General features: G+C 36.0%; 1 protein-coding gene across 5 annotated transcripts in view; it reads left to right on the top strand.

Moving 5' to 3' along the window:
• The window catches only part of GABRB2 (gamma-aminobutyric acid type A receptor subunit beta2), a 154635-nt gene extending 141950 nt beyond the window's left edge, over window positions 1-12685 (top strand). For 4 of the 5 annotated variants that reach the window (XM_042025438.1, XM_042025437.1, XM_042025436.1 and 1 more), the window contains 2 exons: window positions 2860-2910; window positions 6597-12685. In XM_042025438.1, the coding sequence (XP_041881372.1) occupies window positions 2860-2910; window positions 6597-6944 (399 nt within the window). In that variant the 3' untranslated portion in view covers window positions 6945-12685. The remainder of the gene's footprint in view (window positions 1-2859; window positions 2911-6596) is intronic. The other variant, XM_042025439.1, reaches the window with a different exon arrangement.
• The last annotated feature ends 484 nt before the right edge of the window (window positions 12686-13169 follow it).

The raw sequence follows: 13169 nt of genomic DNA on the forward strand, positions 1-13169 counted from the left end.
GTCATGAAGGCTTGATAAAAATTTGATTTTATTTATCACAGATGGAAGAGAGCAGCTTTTAAGATCCAGGTTCTTGCCGATGTATTCTTCATTTATATTACCTTCAAGAAAATTAATTCTATGCTTATAAATGGGATGATATTTTAACAAAGAAATAACAACTTAATCAGAGCACTATTAGTAGGAATCTGGACTGTCTAACACCTTCGGTTTTGTGAAACAGTAGGATTTAAACTGTTGTTAATTGCTACCCCAGAAGTCTTCTGTTCCAGATCACCTGCCTTTGCTTCCTCCTAAATGTCTCAGTAGTAAAAAAACTGTTGCAGAAAATTGTACTTGAGAAGATGTTGATATAAACTTCAAGTTTATTGGATTCTGTGCAGCAGTTTGAACAAGTTCATATTTCATGGGTTTTATTCAAATGCCATCAAACCAAAGATGCTTTAGCCTCTCACATTTTATCTGGGCACTCATTCTTCAGTGCCTTAAATACAGAATCCCTTGTTTAAGTAATGGATACCAAGAGGAAGCTAAATTTTCAACCATTTCTCAAGAATCCTACAATACTTGCAACTAAGTTATTGATGTGCTACTAATGATAATAATCAAGAAATCACATCTATCAGAAGGTAAAACTGGATGTCTAGAAATTGATTTACAAGTATTAAAGCAATGTTAAAGCTCCATGTTCAGAACTTGTATTTTTTCCGCATCCTTTTTTTTGTTTTTTAACTCTCACAGTTTTCTTGGGGGGCGCAGGGTGTGCTTAGATTTTTAGTCTTTAAAAAGTTCAAGAACCTGAAGAAAATCCTTCTGTAATTTGCAGAGTTTCTCTGAATTTTCTGACCTGAAACCAAATGAAGCAACCTGAAATTATAAGTCTACCCAATTTTACTGTCCTCTAACTGCATTCTTTACAGCCTGACCCAAATCTTATGTGTATAACAATGCAGCTAGCCTCATTCCATAAACAGTAACTGCAATAGTGACAGTAAATTGAGTTTTGTACAGACAATGGAAATGCAGTGTTTGTTGCATTGTTAAAGACAATGTTTCACATATGGACATTTTGAAATATTGGGCATTTGTGTCTTATAAATTTCTATAGCTTTATCTTAGCAGACTGGCTTATCATGTAAAAAATACTGGTATAGCTTTAGGCAGGCGCCCATTGAAAAATCCACTGTGTTCCAGAGTGAACCCAGCAGCAGCTTACACAGAGCTATCTACCAGCCACACACTTCCTGTGTAGTCAGGGCAATCCCTAGAGCCCAGTGGTTCCCACTCAATAAGTCAAACCTTGCTGATGAGGTGGAAAATCCCTATTACGTGTAAAGTGCACATCATATTTTCACCTGATCTTGCTAGAGCTACTGTGACTAGTCAGGAATGGGATGTTACTGGTTTTCCAAGCAAACCTCAGCTTTCAAGAGGTGGGAAACTATGCTACAGATAGTAAGGTCTTTATCTATAAGAAATTAAATTATATATCTAGGCATGTCATGTAAGTCTTCATTAAGAAAGGGATCTTTATTTCTATCTTCATTTCTTGATAATGTCAGCTCACAGGACATATAAATCCTAAATTTCAGGTTTTAACCTTTGTAATAGACTGAATACTTCCAGTTTAGATTTCATGGTTTAGCTCACCGGATTTTTGGTTTTTTCTAATGGCAGTTCTACTTAACAAAAATATACTTCTTTTCAATTTACAACTGTTTTGTTTCAAAGCGTTTTTCTATCAGAAATTCCATCCCTACTACTTTATACACAGTTTCTCAGCCATTCTACCATAAAATGAGCCATCAGTTCCTGTCTGTAGTTGAAGGTTACAGGTGAAAATGAACAGTGTGTGAGAAAGGAGAAGTGTCAGTGTTATATATTTTCATTCATCAATATAAATTTCTCTCATATTATAAAACTGTGTTTGGCACAACAGCAAAGCATAATCGCCAAGGAGCTGATTTACTGAAAGTTAATAATTTCAGATGTCTGGTCATCCTTGGAGGATTCCTAATGAATGTGTGTGGGAGTTGTAATATCCTTGTATTTTACAGTTGCTAATGTATTAGTGTAAGAGGAATTCCTCAAGAAAGCCATCATTTTGGAGTTTCTAGCTATCAGGAAGAATATATAATGGTAACAGTTCTATGCTTTCCTCTGTACTCCCTTTGTTTGAGACCATCAAAAAAAGTCATGGCCTCTTTCAAGGCTCCAGAGTCAGCTTTTCTTCCATTTGACCTGGACCTATAAATGAATATCATTTGCATCATATATTTTGTCATTCACATTTAAGACTGATTTATAAAAACCCCAGTGTCTTGCATGGTTGCTGAGCTCTGGTCATTTCTCCTCCACTTCTGCTTTCATCTTTTATTTCCATAGTATTGCTGCTGCTTTTTCTTCATCTTCATCCTCCCTTCCTTTCTTGTCCCTGGGAATTTCTCCATTAAGTTTGAACTCTCCTGTTCACCATAAAGGGTCTAGTTCTATGGTTGAACAATCCTTCAGCACCAAGAGATCTTTTTAACCTTCTTCCACCTCCTTTTGAAACCACTTTTACACTTACTTTCCCCCCAGAATAATTTTAATAATTGTTTTCATATCATCATATCTTCCTTGGTCAAATGACCAGTTGGAAAAAATACATTTACATCACATTATGTTACCTTGAGGAGCAGAGCAAGGCAGTAATAGCACCTCTGAAGCCAGAATGTACCTATGCTAATTGTTGGCTTAGAGGTCCCTATATATTTTAATTACTTGTCCTACTATTACCCTACAGTGCTTTAATTTTAAATGAAAGATAATAGCTGCCTTATCTCTAAGGAAACTGGTCTTGATTTTATTAACTTACAGGACAGAAGAATAATTGGCACATATCATTGTCCAGAAATGTATTCAACAAAGGTATCTTTCATTGTTTTCTAATGTTTTTATCCTCAGAGACTTACAATTCAGGTCTTGACCGGTTATGGTCATTAAAGATCCCATGGCACTTTTTTATAGTGTGGTCATCTCAACTCCAAGCACCTGGCCAAATATCAATTTATGTAACTGTTCTGCTTACACAACATTTCCCACCACCACTCACCCACCCCATAGTTTCAATTGGCTACAACATTCTCCATTTCCTCAACTAAAATAAAGTGTGTTGTTCTGCACTGTCAGTCACCACATTTCACCTCAGAGGTGATTGTGCTTCACTGGGAAGTGAAGTGGTTCTTCTTTCTAATGCTTGTAAAGCGCTTTGGGATCCTTTTGAATGGGTGGTGCTTACAATAAATGTAATTCACTGTCATTCTATCTCAGGCATTACTTCGTTACAAAAGCATGTTTTAGTTAGAGTTGGGCGAATCTACTTGGTGGAAAAAACATTCCCAGCTCTCTCTAATCTGACAGGGAACCTTTTGTCAAAGGTTGAAGAGTTAGAGTAATTTCTTTCTCCCTCCTTCCTTCCTTCCCTCCTTCCTTCCTTCCCTCCTTCCTTCCTTCCTTCCTTCCTTCCTTCCTTCCTTCCTTCCTTCCTTCCTTCCTTCCTTCCTTCCTTCCTTCCTTCCTTCCTTCCTTCCTTCCTTCCTTCCTTCCTTCCTTCCCTCCGTCTTTCCTTTCCTTCCTTCCTTCCTTCCTTCCTTCCTTGAACTTTAGGAGTTCCTTTGGGTTGGAAATTCAAAATAGCATGAAAAAATGCAGTTATTCTTATGGTCAATTTATTGTTCCAGATGCAGGAGGGTCAAATTTGTGCTCAAGAAACACCTGAACTTTGTGGTGTTTACCTGGGTATTGTAACACTTGAAGGTTCGCCCATCACTAATATTTACTATATTTTGCATTATTTCTTCTGAAAAAGTTTTGAAATATTGAAAAATGATGTACTTCAACTCTGATATGAGTGTGATATATACAGAAGAAGACATTTTGCCCTAGAAGATAGTTTAGAACATTGCTTAATATTTTTTCTGCCCAGCATCATTAATCTTACAAACTGCTTCCAAGATTATCAGATATCTGCACCATGTTGCTGCATTAAGAAAAAAAAGTTAACTGGAGTGATATCATGTCACTGAAACATGTCTGTGTCTAACTCTAGTAGACTAAAATAGCCTTTCTTGCATGTGTGTTGCATAGAATGTATGCAAATATGTAAAGAGCACTCAAATGTCTAATATCATTGCAGATCAAAAGGATAAAATGCTTAAAGTAGATTCATCCTAAGAAGATTTAAGATGTGAAAAAATTTGTTTGCCCTAAAATCTTCCCAAAAGTAGTATCCTAGAATGCACAACACTGACGTGAAATAACCCAGCCTCTGGGCTAAGGGGTAAACCCATTACATTAGTGGATGTTATATCAAACTTCCCCTGATGTCACTAGAACTAAAACTTCTTTTCTTGAGGTTATATGAAAATATAGAAGATGTAGTTTCCAAATGACTTTGCACCCCTCATGTAGGAAGCTTACCTCTTGTGGTTTTAGACATTTTGGGATCAATGAATGCCAAGGGCCTGTAATTAATTGTTTTATTTTTAGGACCCTGGGAGTCTTACGATTGGTCTGAGATCTAATAACAAAAATTAGTCCCCTTTCATTTTATCCCAAAAATCACAAAAGAATTTTTTAAATATGCACTCATTGGAAAAAAAATGTTTGAAATCCATCCTGAGAAAGTTTCACAGATCTATTTGAAACCTTTTGCAGATATACGCTTTTGTTGGTATTACAAAAGCAGAATACTACTTTTACCTTAGTTTTGTCCCATGCAGATGAGAACTGATTTGATGGCCTTCCTGGACAGAAGCAGTGTTCCCTCACTATGCTCAATATCATTCTATAGAGTTCTTAAAGGAATTTTTCTTGAGTTCCAGCTCAACTTTCCCATTTTTCCAGTGCTTTTCAACTAAAGATTGATCTCCCTAACACACTAGGAATTTCAAAAATTTCATGTGGCTTTGATGAAAAGCAAACAAAAATTAAAGTTCACATTGAGTCATGACATTTGATTTAAAACTAAAATATAATGAAACTAGAGGGGTGCAAACTCACACAGATTGGGGAGAAAAGAGTGAGAGAGAGGCAAATCTGGCATCTCAGCAATGCCAGTTTTCGTGCATCTTGAACAGATGTAATCACTCAAATGACAGTGTTTCAGTAGGTCCAAAGTACCTTTGTGAGCATCTGACTTCTCAGTTCATAACACTGTGCAGGGGGTGCTACTAAAAAGCAGCTGGTTTAAACCCAGTTCTCTCACCTTGCCATGGTAAATATTACATAGGGGGTCTAATAATGGCAATACAGTCTGCGCTGGGCAGTTCAGGGAGGTACCGGCTGCTGACAGCTAGTTTCTAAATATTATGGAATACACTAATACCCTGTTATTTTTTAGAAATCCACAAAAGTCACAGTTTTTGCACTTTGAGTAATAATCATAGAATATATTCTGTACGTGGTAAATGAATAATGTGGCTGAGTTATTCTTAAAGGAGCTCTGGGACAATTTTTTCTCTTATTTGGCTTGGAGTATATCTCTGCTACTATCACCAATTCAATGTAATTAATTAGCTTCTCATTAGCTATTCTTGTTTTTAAAGTACTTTTAGTTAATTATAATATTTTATCACACAATTCAAAGTACATACTTAGAGGGAAGGCTGAGAAGAATTAGAACTTCCTAAATAACTTTTATTTGTTTTCTATAAATGGATTCTTTTTAAAATCTCCTACCACAATCGAGATGTACTCCAGAGTGCCTAAGAGTAGAATTTAGCTCCTTATCTTTGAAATCCTCTTGATTGTCTAAGGGGATTCTTTACAATATTGCCTTAATATTTTTTTCACTGAATTGCCTTTAAAGAATGCATATTAGCTAAATCTACCCATTGAAACAACTGTTCAATGTACATTTGACGTGATTACATTCTGCATATCTTTTTCCTTGCTTGAAATTGCAGATCTCTGCTATTCCAGAAGTGAGGTCTCCACAGCATGCACTGTATTTATGAAATTTATTAGCACCGGGGCATGGAGTTTCCACATAGCTATAGTTAGACTATGCCATTGCCTTTCCCTAAGTAACCGGCACTCCTGTTTGGAATATGGGGACCTAAAATGTGCATTCTTTTGTGCAGTGCTCTGTACTTCGTTTATAGAGGCAGAGAGACCTTGCGAATACTGGAAGTTTATGTCAGAGCAAAAGCTTTCATTTGAAAGAAGAAAAAACAAAACAAAGCAGATTCTTTTCCATTTGATTTCCTTCCAAAACCCCTGTAAAGTTTAATATTTGCCCCAGATATCCTACCCAGTGGCAGAATTCCACTTTCAGGAGCTGAGCATGTCCTCTGTTCCCAGGTATTGCTTGTGCTTGCTGAACATCAGGTCTAAGAAAATACCATTTATTGAATAATACTATACTGGCCCTATTTCTCCTTGGGCTCACAAATAAATGATAATAAATATAATCACAGCTATGCTTAAAGTCTTTTAGGCTGACATCCAATAAATTAGTAATGTTAGATATGGCCCTTATCAGCATGGCTTCACTTTGCAACTGACTGGGCTTCCTTTATCTCCTACTAAATCTACTATCTTATTTTTTACAGATGGATCCACATGAAAATATTTTGTTGAGCACACTTGAAATTAAAAATGAGATGGCTGCCTCCGAAGCTGTGATGGGGCTTGGGGACCCTAGGAGCACAATGCTGGCCTATGACACTTCGAGCATCCAGTACAGGAAAGCCGGTTTGCCCAGACACAGCTTCGGCCGCAACGCCCTGGAACGACACGTGGCACAGAAGAAAAGCAGGCTACGGAGACGTGCATCCCAGCTGAAAATCACCATCCCTGACTTGACTGATGTAAATGCCATAGATCGATGGTCTCGCATATTCTTCCCTGTTGTTTTTTCCTTCTTCAATATTGTCTATTGGCTTTACTATGTGAACTAAGAAACAAAGCCACACAGGAAGCAAGAACTGGATTTCTCTTCAAATAGGTTGTACAGCCAAAAGTGGGACTTAGAAAAATTATATTCAGGACAAAAAGTTATTTTAAAACACCTTAGTTGCTGGCCCACTCTATGGTCTGTTTTTATAATGGTTTGGTTTTATCTGCTAAACCATATATATGTTAAGTTGCAGTATGGACATATCCTCTTAACAAAATATAAGAGCATTTTGAGTGTAAAGGCAAATTGGGTTTTTAAAATCACTTGTCTCATTGTCCCTCACTCTTTTTTTTTTCCTTTATTTTTTAATAGCCATTTGAGTTTAGTGGTACAAATTGTAGAGCAGCATTTGAGAAACAGGTTTTAATTTCAGCAGCAGTATATGCCATTCCTAGGGAAACTGCATATCCAAGGCATGCATCTACACTTAAGAGAGTGTACTGAGTTATCATGCTTATGAAACACACATTTTACTTTTTCAATGTGTAAACTTGAAAAGTAGTGCCTATCATCTTTCCAAGATGATCATGGTCAGAGGTTTCCCAACCATATTCAGGAATTTCCTTTTATTTACTGAAAGAACTAAACCTTTGACTGATAATATTGGGGTTGGCTGTTTGCACAGAAGCTGAAACAAGAAGCACTAGTTTTGTTTGTATTTTAAAGAGAGAACATATGCTCACAGTAATAGTGACTGTGTTTGGGATCAATAGAGGAATGTAGGGACAGCATAAAAATGCATCAGCACTGAATGGGTAGATGCTGCTGGGTTGTGTCAGGGAAACGGAATCATCTGTCCAAAGTGCCAAAATTGGTTGCCCAAATAGTAATTCTGTAGATGGCTGAAGAAAACCAGTGGTGCACTGCCTTTCTCTAGGGCAGGGAGAGTGACAGCACAATTACAAAGTGCAGGGGCAAGGAGACAGGAGGCTACATATATATAAAAGTGTGTGCATATATATAGATATATAGATATATATATACACTGTGCAGATGAATGTTGTCAGTTGTACATACCTTAGTCTGAAATAGCCATGTGGAGTTGTGTGATTTCTTCCAAGTCTGCATCTTTCCAGCATTATGCTTCCTGCTATTGGTTAAAGGTTCTGTACCTCTTTCAGCAGTTGAGATCTGAGCATATGTATTTCTGTATTTCTGTACAAGAAGTACTGACAGGGTGTTTTCTCAGTCTGGATTATGCAATACCATTTAACATTTTGTTTTCCTTAATGCACTATTCTAAAGGAAAGAAATTAGTCACAATCACTTTAAGAGTTTAAGTACATTCTTGAATGTTTCCTGCTTTAGGGTGATTTCCACTGAAAAACTAGAAAAATTCATGTTTTCTTTGGGGAACTCCTTGAATTAAAAGGGTGAGGTTTTTCCATTCCATTGAACTTTATTTTTACAGGCAAAATAGAATAGAAAAAAAAATTAGTCAAAATTTTGTCACTTACTCCACTGTGGGACTTCTTTTGTAATGAAAACAGCAGTCACAAGGACTGTATAAAAACTAAAAATTCTTGATGGCTTTTACTAGCTCAGAGCCCCAATATTGTTTGACACAATGTTTCAAGAAGCAAAAGCCACATCTGTTGTATCCATACTACCTCTCATCCGTGTACAAATTTTTGAAAGAAACTAGAGAGTATAAGGATTTTTCAGGGTACTAAAAAATTTCTTTAGAATATTTTTCATAAAATATTTTTTTAATTTTTTTGTTCTTACTTTAAAAGAGTAATTTTCTTACAAATTTCTGTGGTTTTATTTTTGTTTCTCTCCCCCCTCCCCCCACCTTTGACAGTGAATGACAGTAATAGGAGGAGAATAGTTCTGGGAACGAATAGGTAAATATTCTGACTTTTTTTTTTGAGCACTTCATATGCTTATTTCTGGTTCAAATGGGAGAGGATAGTTTTGGAGCCTGAGATTGGATTTGCAGTACACCCTACCTGCCAGGAAGTTGTGTACATTCACACACGGCCTCCACGCTCGGATTCTGAAACATGTTAGAGACAAGTTTTCCTCACGCAATTAGCTTTACAAGTCAAAATTTTGCTCTTTGTTCACATACTTAATTTTTGACTGCATTTCATGAATAACGGAATAACCTTTTTAGATGCACTTGGGATTTCAGCTGATAGATATGAGTCACGTTGGAATTTTTTTCCCAATTTTAAGAAATGGAGCCACATCAAAATTCAGTATTTCTCTTCAAAGTCTGTTCTTTAAAAATGGTATTAATTATTCTAAATGAAAGCAGTCTTATGCTTCTGTACAAGCTTTTCTTTCATTTCAGAAATTGCTGCCAGCTCCTTTTTTTGTTTCACAGAAGCAGAGTGTAACTGCAGGGAGCTCACAGCCTGTCTGTGGTTGATACACATCAAATATAAAACCCTACAGGGAATATGTTGGCTCTCTGCATTGATAACTGCTTCAGCCATTACAAAACCCACAAAGATCGAATCCTGGAACTGCACATTCACTTTTCTGAAGCTAAAGTACAAGCCATAATACTCTCTGATGTTGCTATTCAGAGGGTGAAAGAAAATGTTTGGTTTCTGCTCAGGTGTCACTAGGAAAGATAAATTATCTGTGGGGAAGAAGCACTTTTGCTTTTACCCTGTCCATTAATGTGATGTATAAAATTAGTGAAAGAGAAAGATTCTATCATTTTGTACTAAGGCTTAACACTGTGATATAAAAAGATGGGGGTGAGAAAGGCTGGTGAGGCACTGTCAAGGAAAAAGCATAACTCGAGCCCAAGGTGAGCACTTAGTCCTGAGATACTTGAGTGAAAGTGAGAAATGTTGCCAATGTACCTGAGATACAGGGTTTGCTATGTGTGCTATGTGTTACCCTCCAGGTAAACTAGAATAAATTTGCTTTTACCTTAGAATTGACCGAAAATGAATATTCTAGATCTTTTTAATCATGTTAATTGTTGTTGGTTTCAATAAACAAAATAGCAAAGTTAATAATTTAGATAAAACTTGTAATATAATTATAGCTGCACATTTTATTGTTCTATTAGAAATAATAGCCAGCAATTAAGGTGTTTTTCATCTTTGTTAAATTCATGGGCGAATTATCACTATAACATGGCACAGTTTTAATGAAATCTTTGAGCTCAATCTGTAAATATATACTGTACATGACTGCTAGTAAGTATGATACACATTTTCAGAACTGAAAATTCATGCAACATATTTCTGTGTTTGCATAAGGAATGTTATGTTTCTCTCCTATCACAGTTCAATGACTGGGAAGAAAGACTCTAGCAATGACATTGTGACCATTTTTTTTCTCATTCCCAGGGGAGCAAAACAGAGTCCTAGATAACAGCATGTGGCAGAGTTCTTCAGAGAGTTCTTACATTTTAATAAAAAGGACATAAAATCTGTAAGGTACAAAAGCACAATGCATAGAGAAAATGAGTGGTGGTCTTAAACCTGGGGGAAATATCCTATTTATTTCAGACAAACATGCATTAAAATTAAACCTCAATTAATTTTCACTATAATTATTAGACTGTGTTCCAGTCCTATAACACAGTACTAAACGCAAGTGAACAGATGTGAAATATTTTCCAACTGTATGTGCATATGGACATACCCCCAAATGTCTGTATGGACATATGTGTGTATATATACATGTGCTGAGTATATATATATGCACACACATTCACATGCTGGTGTGTTAAAGGAATAAGCTAATAATAGTTTTGTTTCTACCATCAACCAGTGTATGAATATATTTTTGAGAAAAAAAAAAAGATTAATGTATTTAGAAAAAAACCAAACAACTTACTATACAGGGTAACTGGGCATTTCTATATCAGCAGATCAATGCTTATGATTCGTATGGAGCATTGCACCATTTGACATGATGATAGTACTGTACCTCCTTGCATCTGGAATTAGACTAGTCCTCACATTGCTTGCCTATTTCTTCTCTCTCTTTTTATAACAGCATTGTCCACTAGTAAGTTTTCAAAATCAAGAAATTCCTTAGGGAAGCAAGATTTAAAAAATGGCAAAAATAGTAACTATTTCTAGAAAATAATCTAGGGTGGGATGGCCAGGGTACAATACTATATCAGTAGTGATCATAACATTTTGGTATGTGTACATAGAACATACAATGTGAGCAACCATAATTTAAGCTGAATATGTGTAAATATTATCAGATTTCTTAAACATTTTTAACTTCTAATTTGTACTTTATGGTAAGGCAAAAAGCTAATTCTACTTATGGTTTAGGTTAATGTGTCCTAAAATTATGTAAATAATTAAATAAGCTGTAAATGAGCAGTCGATAGATACAGTATTTGTTTAGTGACTTTTTTTTACTAAGTACAATAATTGCAGTGCTCTAGCAGAGTAATTTAAACACCCTTTTGCATAAACAGATTTGGACTCCAGATATAAAATAGTACAGGAAGTGCTGTAGTGTAAAATAGCCACCGTGGCAATGTTCCTGCTGGCGCAGTTGATTCTTTTGTATGGTCAAAATGTTCAGGCCACTCACTCAGTACTTAGATTAGCTAAAACAAACAGGGCCTGGTTTTCACTTAAAATAAGGCACCTTTATGTTGCTCCAGTGAGTGGAGAGGTGAAGGCGTTCAGGGTAAGTGAGAATTCAGCTGTTGGCGATTTCATTACAGAAACCTGCATATTGCATCTGTCTGATTCTGAAATCTGTATCTCTTATGGTATCTAATAGTAGACTTATATTTTTCTTTAAAAAAAAAACCAGGATCTCTGACTGTCATCAGATAGTGTAGTCCCCCAAAGCCAAAGAATCTTCACTTCAGAAATTGCTTAAAAGGGAAATCTAAAAAGTCACTGCTTAACACCAAAGGTAAAGCTTAGTAAAATGCACTAGGAACTTTGTCTAAATTTTTAAGAAGTAAATGGAATGTTGTTGATCAAAAGGACTGCCCTATTCTACTTTGTAAAAATAGTAATAATTTAAATATGCGTTATATAAAATTGAAATGTATCATCTCTACAAGAATATGCAACACTAGCATTTCATAAATATAAAATTATTTTCTTTGTAAGTGCTTTGACAAAAAATGAAACTTAAATGATGAAAAATCTCACCTCTACTTTCATACTAAGGGTTGTATTTTTTTAATGTTTTTCAGACATGAGGTCATCTATTCCAATTTGATAGCATTTTTGTATGTTTTCACTGTTCCTGTCATTTGGCAGATACTCATCAGGCTGTATGGTTCATGGTCTGTCCTGTTTCTTTCAGTTGAAGACAAAAAGAACATTAGAAACATAATTAATTCTGACAAATTGCCTATGATTTGACTTCTATCACGTTTTTATTGGCATGGGTGTTTAAATGGTTCTGTTAGTACTGTCTTTGCACAGTTCTGAGTTATCTTTTTTACTTAGTATTATTTATTTCACAATATAGTAATCATCAGCCTTACTAATGACCTTGTAGCCTTTCTTATATGCACATAATGCACATTTTCCAATGGCTAGAAAATGCAAAATACTAGTGGATATCATTGCATCAGATCTTCATGTCTTTCTCAAAAGGACTACTAACCTCTGGGAGATATGAGGTAGTAAAATGATGATTGTAAATGAGTAGCACATAAGAGATATTTTCTTGAATTTAAAATTATTGCAGCCAGTTTCAGCATGTAAATATATAATAATGTTGGCTAGTGTGTAATTCTTGAATTAAAAAATATAAATAAAGAAAACCTAAAATATGTATATGTTGTTGTGTTGTGTTGGGCAGGCTCTTTTCTCAAAGCTGCAGTTTTCAGTTCTCATCTGAAGTGAGTATCTCTTGAGTTTGGGTCAGAAAGGGACTCAGAAGTTGGGTGTTGAGGCACGTGAAATGTAGGTGTAGGATGGGAAGGGGGAACCATAATGTGGTGTTAATTTGCCTGTGCAGCCCTTGGGGGACTTAGTGTCTAGGGAGTTTAAGCAATGTACAGTGAGAAGCCTGGTGCTGGTCAGTAAGGAAATGCTAAGAGGAGGTGAAACAGCTGAAAATCTCAGAAGTTCAGTAATGCCTCCTCAGAGTCAACACTTGTGAATCTGTTACTGATGGTGAGCTGCTGGTGTCCCCCTTACAGAAATATGGAAGGGTCTGTTTGCAGGGGGATGGTATTTCCTTTTACAGAAAACAGTCTAAATGGTCTTAAATCTGAATATGGGGACTTGGGATGTGGAAGTCCCAAGTTTCATTC

The sequence above is a fragment of the Corvus kubaryi genome, unplaced genomic scaffold (assembly GCF_017639235.1).
Source record: "Corvus kubaryi isolate FWS band 111438036 unplaced genomic scaffold, C.kubaryi_AGA036_p1.0 37270, whole genome shotgun sequence".
Classification (NCBI taxonomy): domain Eukaryota; kingdom Metazoa; phylum Chordata; class Aves; order Passeriformes; family Corvidae; genus Corvus; species Corvus kubaryi.